The sequence below is a fragment of the Rhinopithecus bieti genome, unplaced genomic scaffold, assembly GCF_001698545.2.
Source record: "Rhinopithecus bieti isolate Rb0 unplaced genomic scaffold, ASM169854v2 scaffold_13400, whole genome shotgun sequence".
In the NCBI taxonomy this organism is placed as follows: domain Eukaryota; kingdom Metazoa; phylum Chordata; class Mammalia; order Primates; family Cercopithecidae; genus Rhinopithecus; species Rhinopithecus bieti.
The window spans coordinates 5,148,257-5,157,048 of record NW_016807991.1 but is presented as its reverse complement, the minus strand read 5'-3'; the positions used below and the strand labels follow the sequence as shown (position 1 = coordinate 5,157,048).

The 8,792-nt window shown below is 44.5% G+C and overlaps 1 protein-coding gene across 3 annotated transcripts in view; it reads right to left on the bottom strand.

Moving 5' to 3' along the window:
* MFSD11 (major facilitator superfamily domain containing 11) overlaps positions 1–8,792 on the bottom strand; it is a 42,340-nt gene that overhangs the window by 18,545 nt on the left and 15,003 nt on the right. For all 3 annotated transcript variants that reach the window (XM_017884772.1, XM_017884774.1, XM_017884773.1), the window contains exon 9: positions 6,966–7,006. In XM_017884772.1, the coding sequence (XP_017740261.1) occupies positions 6,966–7,006 (41 nt within the window). The remainder of the gene's footprint in view (positions 1–6,965; positions 7,007–8,792) is intronic.

Here is an 8,792-nt window from a genome sequence, read left to right as displayed (position 1 = left end):
ATATATAAAGAACTCTTACAACTCATTAATAAAAACAGAATCCAACTTAAAAATGGGCAAAGGATCTAACTAGGGCCGGGCGCGGCGGCTCACGCCTGTAATCCCAGCACTTTGGGAGGCCGAGGCGGGTGGATCACTTGAGATCAGGAATTGAAGACCAGCCAGGCCAACATGGGGAAACCCCGTCTCTACTAAAAATACAAAAGTTAGCCGGGAGGGGTAGCACGCACCTGTAATCCCAGCTACTTGGGAGGCTGAGGCAGGAGAATCACTTGAACCTGGGAGGTGGAGGTTGCAGTGAGTTGAGATTGTGCCACTGCACTCCAGCCTGGGTGGCAGAGCAATACTCCATCTCAAAAAGAAAAAAAAAACCACCAGAAAATAACTGCAAGCAGGTGGGAACACTGGCAAACTCATCCTCTGCTAGTAGAAATGTCAAGTTGTGTAACAATCTGGCAGTTCCCCCACAGGCTAAGCAGTGAAATACCACATGAAGCAGCAATTCCACCATTCCTAGGTGTGCATCAAAGAGATCTGAAAACACATCCAGACAAAAACCTGTACACAAACTTTATGTATTACTCACTGTGGGAGTTCAGTCAGGATGGTGAGGAAAATTATAAGACGCAAACCTTCTTGGAAGGCCTGGGGCATTTGCATAAGCTCCAGTAATAAACTTAGCTGAAGGCAGCCTTGTCCCCTTAGTTAAATAAATTAGAGTAGAAACAAAGGAATGTGGGGAGTTAAAAAAAAAAAAAGGACTGTGGGGAGTTTATCTAACTAGCTTGTTTACTCACGTGGTCCTAAGACTAGCCTTTGATTTACCAGGGGTGCTTAATTGTTTTCTACGGGGCAGTCCATTCACAATGTCAGTTATCCTCTAATGGTGTTGACTCAAGCCTTTGTCAATTAATCTTTAAAGGCCACAGTCACAATTGTTTTTCTTTCTTTTTTTTTTTTTGGAGACGGAGTCTGGCTCATTTGCCCAGGCTGGAGTGCAGTGGCGAAACTCTCAGCTCACTGCAAGCTCCGCCTCCTCGGTTCACACCATTCTCCTGCCTCCGCCTCCTGAGTAGCTGGATCTACAGGTGCCCGCCACTACGCCAGGCTAATTTTTTTGTATTTTTAGTAGAGACGGAGTTTCACTGTGTTAGCCAGGATGGTCTCCATCTCCAACTGTTTACAGCACTCTGCATGGAGTCTTGTAAGCTGCCCAGATGCTCAAACTGGTAAAGCAGAATATCTGTGTGTCAGTGTACTTTATTCATCCGTTGTTGGGTCAGGGTCGGCAGAACAGACCCCTGAAACTCATAATACATAAAATATAGAAATGAGTCAAATTTTATAATATATTGTGACATGAATGAGCCTTGAAACCATTATGTTAAAAGAAATCAGGCACAAAAGACCACATGTTGTACGATTCTGTTTACATAAAATGTCCAGAATAGGCAAATCTATAGACAGAAAGTAGAGGAATGGTTGCAACAGTAGTGAAAGGGGAGAAAGTGGGAGTGCCTTAGGGCAGTTGGATTAGGAGGCTGGAATGAGAAGTGACTCTAACGTGCATAGGGAAAATGCTCTAAAATTGAGTAAAGTGATGGCTTCGCAACTCTGAATATAATAACTCGTACTGAATTTGCAATGGATTCTTTAAATTGATTAAATGGGTGAACCATATGGTATATGAATTATATCTCAATTTAAAAAAGCAGAATCTAACACCTTAATGAATCTCCTTCCAGACTTTTTCTATGCATTTTTTACAGAAACAAATTCTACTATCTATACTCTATTTTATCATTTGTTTTCACATAATATACAGCAGAATTTTTTGAACATTCACAGAGATAATTTTTATGGCTAGGGTAATCTATTATACAGATGTACTAATGTCTAACAGTTGAGTACTTAAATTATTTCCAGTATCTCACTACTATAAATATCTTAGTAGCTAGATCTTACCACAATATTTAATTATTTCCTGAGGATAATCTTATTAGTGAAATTGGTTATTCCACTGGGGCAAAGGTTATAAATATTTTTATCACTTTTGATACCTAATGACAAATCACTTTTTACAAAGTAATACAAGTATATATCAGCAATGTAGTCTTCCATGAGATGGAGTCTTGCTCTTGTCACCCAGGCTGGAGTGCAATGGCATGATCTCAGCTCACTGCAACCTCTGCCTCCCAGGTTCAAGTGATTCTCCTGCCTCAGCCTCCTGAGTAGCTGGGATTACAGGTGTAAGCCACCATGCCTGGCTAACTTTTGTATTTTTAGTAGAGATGGGGTTTTGCCATGTTGGCCAGGCTGGTGTCAAACTCCTGACCTCATGATCCGCCCACCTCAGCCTCTCAAAGTGCTGGGATTACAGGCGTGAGTCACTGTGCCCAGCCAGCAATGTAGTCTTACGCATGTAATTACCTGTTCCCCCACCCATAATATTGAGAATTATGTTTTATCTTTTGAAATCCAATAGAAACTGTTTCTGGCCAGGCACAGTGGCTCACAACTATAATCCCAGCACTTTGGGAGGCAAAGGCAAGCAGATCACCTGAGGTCAGGAGTTCAAGACTAGCCTGGCCAACATGACAAAACCCCATTTCTACTAAAAATACAAAAATTAGCCAGGTGTGGTGGCGTTCACCTGTAATCTCAGCTACTCAGGAGACCGAGACAGGAGAATCCCTTGAACTCAAGAGGCAGAGGTTGCAGTAAGCCGAGATTGCACCACTCGAGAATGTCACCAGGCATTCCAGCCTGGGTGACAAGAGCGAAACTCCCAAGACTCCGTTTAAAAAAAAAAAGAAAGAAAACTGTTTCTAATTTGCACTTTACTTACACAGTTGACCCTTGAACAACATGGGTTTGAACTTCAGGGGTCCACTTCTGTGCAGGCTTTCTTCTACCTCTGCCAACCCAGAGAGCAAGACCAACCCCCACCCTCCTCCTCCTCCTCAATGTGATGATGAAGATCCAGATGATCCACTTCCACTCAACAAAGAGTAAATACAGTTTCTCTTCCTTACAATTTTCTTTCTTTCTTTTTTTTTTTTTTGAGACAGAGTTTAGCTCTTTTGCCCAGGCTGGAGGGAAGTGGCATGGCTCACTGCAACCTCTGCCCCATCACCACCCCCACCCCAGGGTTCAAGCAATATTCCTGCCTCAGCCTCCCAAGTAGCTGAGATTACAGGCACCCACCACCACGACCGGTTAATTTTTTTGTATTTTTAGTAGAGATAGGGTTTCACCATCCTGGCCAGGTTGGTCTTGAACGCCTGACCTCATGATCCACCCAGGATTACAGGCATGAGCCACTACGCCTGGCCTGAGAACATTTTTTTGGCTGTTTTCAGACATCCATCCTAGAAGATGAACTTCAGCATTGCTTCCTCAAGATCAAAAAATAAATGTTTAAAAACTTTGTGAACATATTTTAGAAGCACACTAAACGTATAAATTCAGTTCGGGAATTAAGTGCTTTTAGATAGTATGTAGGAACCTTCTCTTTACAACATCCATCATAGCCCCAACCACAGGAATGTCATGATTAATTAATAAATGAAGCACTAGCCACACACAGGTCACCTGAAGCCTTGCCATTCATTCTCCCTCTCTCCCTGTGCCTCTGGCTCCCTTGCCACCTCATAACCTCCTGTTGTGCCCCAATTGCCCAGGAACTGGCTCCTGAATCTACTTTCCCTGCAGCACCCTATGTGCCATACCTCATTTGGCTGCTGCCTTCCTTCTGCCTATTAAAACCCGACAGCCCGATATCCTACGACAAATCAATCTTATCAAGTAACTGACCAGCTCCGTAATGCAAAGCATGTGGCCCAAAATGTGTCAGTGCCTCCTTTTACAGACAAAATTGAGGCAAAGTCTGTCCAACTGTCTAGGTGAGATGTCCTGAATCTGGTTAACATCAAAGACAGCCAGAGGTGGAGCTATGATGGAGCAGCCTCACCATGGCTGGGGACACTATCCCATAAGCCAGGTCATCTACCTCTCTTTAATGACTCCGAGCTCACCGAGTAAGCCAATGTGGCTTGCTAGCCTGCTGACAAGAAGGAAATAGCCATGAAAGGGCTCACTAAAAAATGTCAAGTGCCATCAAAAATGGTTAAATTGCCATTTCTATGAATTTAGCTTGAGTCCTTTTCCCCTCCGGCCTCTGTGATCAATAATGGCTATTCTTTTTTTTTCCTGAGATGGAGTCTCACTCTGTCACCCAGGCTGGAGCGCAGCAGCGCAATCTCGACTCACTGCAACCTCTGCCTCTCAGGCTCAAGCGATTCCCTAGCCTCAGCCTCCTTAGTAGCTGGGATTACAGGCACCCGCCACCATGCCTGGCTATTTTTGTATTTTCAGCAGAGACGGGGTTTCACCATGTTGGCCAGGCTGGTCTCGAATGCTGGACCTCAAGTGATCCTCCCACCTCAGCCTCCCAAAGTGATGGGATTACAGGCATGAGCCACTGCACCCAGCCTAATAATGGGTATTCTAACAGACAAGTTTCTAGGCCTGCAAAGATGAAAGCCAAACTTTTGACAGTGATTGACCTCCTATCTTGCTAAGGGAGTCAGAGTATAGTCCTTTTAATTATAACGTGTGGCTCAATTTATCATTATAAATGTATTCCCGAGCCGGGTGTGGTGGCTCATGCCTATAATCCCAGCACTCTGGGAGGCCGAGGCGGGTGGATCACTTGAGGTCAGGAGTTTGAGACCAGCTGGCCAAAATGGAGAAACACTGTCTCTACTAACAAATACAAAACTTAGCTGGGTGTCGTGGCATGTGCCTATAGTCCCAGCTACTTGGGAGGCTGAGGCAGGAGAATCACTTGAACCCAGGAGGCAGAGGTTGCAGCGAGCCAAGATCATGCCAGTGCACTCCAGCCTGGGCAACTGAGCATGACTCTGTCTCAAAAAAAAAAAAAAAAAAAAAGGCCAGGTGCAGTGGCTCATGCCTGTAATCCCAGCAATTTGGGAGGCTGAGGCAGGTGGATCATCTGAGGTCAGGAGTTCGAGACCACCCTGACCAACATGGAGAAACCCCATCTCTACTAAAAGTACAAAAATTAGCCAGGTGTGGTGGCACATGCCTGTAATCCCACCTACTTGGGAGGCTGAGGCAGGAGAATCGCTTGAAGCCAGGAGGTGGAGGTTGCGGTGAGCCGAGATCACACCACTGCACTCCAGCCTGGGCAATAAGAGCAAAACTTCATCTTAAAAAAAATATATATACACACACACACACACACACACACACACATATACACACACATACATATACACACATATATACATATATACACATATATACATACATATATATATATAAAACTATGAATATATACTGAAACAATATACTATGTATAGAAGGCTCAGACTGTCATGCCCATAGACCCTTTCTAAAAAAAGAAGCTATAGGCATTCCTGGCCAAGAGTTAACATGCTTTGTGTCATCTGAGCCAGGCCATGGCTGATTAGATCAATAATTTGCACTTCAGCCCAAGGCAACCTAGAAACTAATCATAAGTACTCAAGGGCCAATAAGGGCCACATGTCATTAAGACCCTGTGGCCTACAATAGGCTTAATGAATATACATGGCCCCAAAAGGCTGCTCCCTTCTTGAGAGTAACTGCCCCAGTCAGATTCCCTCTCCTGGGAAGACAAAGAAGCTGAGAGAGCCATAGGCAGAAGCAAAAGGGACTCACTGGAAGTTTCTGAAGGAAATTATGAGAATCTGGCTCAAATCCCAACTCAGCCACCTACTAATTGGTTGACCTTGGGTAAATTATTTAATTTTTTCTTTCTTTTTTTTGAGACAGTCTCACGGCTGCCCAGGCTGGAGTGCAGTGGCGTGATCTCAGCTCAGTGCAACCTCCACCTCCTGGGTTCAGGCGATTCTCTTGCCTCAGTCTCCTGAATAGCTGGGACCACAGGCGTACGCCACCACACTTGACTAATTTTGTATTTTTAGTAGAGACAGGGTTTCGCCATGTTGGCCAGGCTGGTCTTGAACTCCTGACCTCAAGTGATCCACCCACCATGGCCTCCCAAAGTGCTGGGATTACAGGTGTGAGCTACTGTGCCTGGCCCCTAAATTACTTAATTTCTCTAAGCCTCAGTTTTCTGTTCTGTTAAACTGAGCCAATGATAGGTGTGTATAATATATAACAGAATTGTGAAAATCACATAGAGTAAAAAACAAAGAATTCAGCAGAGTCTTTGGCCAGGAAGACTTCTCAATGCATGAACATGGTTATTCGTACTACTTTCCGGGTCACTGGAGCTACTGCTTTGCTCCAACTAGGAAGCAATCTGCTTTTTTGTTGTTGTTTGTTTGTTTGTTTTTTGAGATGGAGTCTCCCTCTGTCACCCAGGCTGAAGTGCAGTGGGGCAATCTCGGCTCACTACAACCTCCACCTCCCAGGTTCAAGCAATTCTCCTGCCTCAGCCTCCTGAGTAGCTGGGACTATAGGTGCACCCCACCATGCCCAGCTAATTTTTTATATTTTTAGTAGAGAAGGAGTTTCGCCATGTTGGCCAGACTGGTCTCGAACTCCTGACCTCAAGTGATCCGCCTGCCTTGGACTCCCAAAATGCTGAGATTATAGGCGTGAGTCACTGCACCCAGCCACAGTCTGCTCTTAATTACCCTGCAAAAATCCCAGGAGACGCTTTACTCCAGGGAGAACCTGAGTGCTGTGCAGCCTCTTTCCACTTCCCTCACACACCTGGGCAGGTGGGCAGTCATACCATCATCCATCCCTCACAACCCCCATGTTAGAGAGATGTTGATAAGAAAGATGAATATATTTCAGAGCAGCATACCTGGAAAAATGTAAACCCTGGGGTGTCATCAATCCAAAGTTACCAAGGAAATGGGGAAAGGTAAATGTGGAAGTTGTTCCTGAACAGTTCTTGCATTTCGGATACAGAAAATACTTACTAAAAGCATCTACCGCCTTTGTCAGATTGTTCTGGGCAGACCTGAGAAAATAAAATTTAAAAAAGTTTTTTCTTTTTGAAAATAAAACAACAAAAGTACAATCACATTTCATTTGTTTGTAAAAACCCTGTCCTCTACCACGTCTGAGATGCATTTCCAGTGACCTGAATGCTCCTTGCCCCAGGGTGTCCCTCATGGCCACGTCCTCGCTCCAGGTGTTTAAAGTCCCACCTGGGCACCTTTCTATTAACTATGGAAGATGATTCTTTCAGATTATGCTTACTGTACATGTTTATGCACGTCTTTCTCAGAAATGATACTTCAGGCCGGGCGCGGTGGCTCAAGCCTGTAATCCCGGCACTTTGGGAGGCCAAGACGGGCGGATCACGAGGTCAGGGGATCGAGACCATCCTGGCTAACACAGTGAAACCCCATCTCTACTAAAATACAAAACTAGCCAGGCGAGGTGGCGGGCGCCTGTCGTCCCAGCTACTCGGGAGGCTGAGGCAGGAGAATGGCGTAAACCCGGGAGGCGGAGCTTGCAGTGAGCTGAGATCCGGCCACTGCACTCCAGCCCGTGTGACAGAGCGAGACTCCGTCTGTAAAAAAAAAAAAAAAAAAAAAACAAAAGGGAAGGTTATTTTAAAACCTATACTAATATTTACCTCAGGAATATTACCAAGGCAAGGATTCATGCCTATCTCCTGCCCTGCTGAGAGAGGTGGGTCTTCATTGCAATCTGCAGTTTCATTTATCCATACAAGGCAGGCCAAATCACAGACTTGGGCAGGGCTGAGTGGCTCACGCTTGGAATCCCGCCATTTTGGGAGGCCAAGGCGGGCTGATTGCTTGAGGTCAGGAGTTTCAGATCAGCCTGGCCAAAATGGCAAAACCCTATCTCTACTAAAAATACAAAAAAATTTAGCAGTGTGTGGTGGTGCACCCCTGTAATCCCAGCTACTCAGGAGGCTGAGACATGAGAATCACTTGAACCCAGGAGGCAGAGGTTGCAGTGAACCGAGATCATGCCACTGCACTCCAGCGTGGGCAACAGAGCAGGACTCCATCTCAAAAAAAAAAAAAAAAATCCCTGACTTTTCCAGTTTACCAAGACTACTGCCAAAACACTACTGAGTGCTTGAAATCACGCTCCAAAGCTTAAAACGCATTTTTCTTATTCATCCACCAAGATTGATAAAGTCAAGGAAGTGCCTAACATTAGATCATTGTACATCCTATGCCTCATTTTCTCTTCAATGGGAAATGCAAGTGGGTTATATAAGGTGATATACAGAGCAACTGCAGCTGTCTGAGGACTGAGCAACAACATGCCTAAGCTATAATACTGAGGATGGCAGAGTTCTTATTGATACCATGTGCTTTCATTAATCTGCAGTGTTCATAAAGCAGACATTTCCTTCTATGAGTCCTCTGGAGAAATAAGTTTTTAATTATACTAGAATCATATTCAATAACACTCTTCAAAACCATGAATGCCCTCCTTGTGTCATGGCTAGGATGCACAATGATCTACTGGTTGAAACAAGGGCTTTGGAGTCAGAGGCCTGGCTTTACCGCTAATTAGTTGTCTGATTTTAGACAAGACAAGTGACTTCGTTTCTCCAAGTATTATTTCCTCGTTCATCAAATAGGGATGCTATGACTTACCTGTGAGAATTAAATAAGATGATGCAAGTTAAACATAATTGTTAATAAGATTACAAGAAAGTTTTAAAAAATATTTTTTCCTTAAAAAAATTTTTTTTTTGAGACAGAGTCTTGCTCCGTCGCCCAGGCTGGAGTGCAGTGGCGTGATCTCAGCTCACT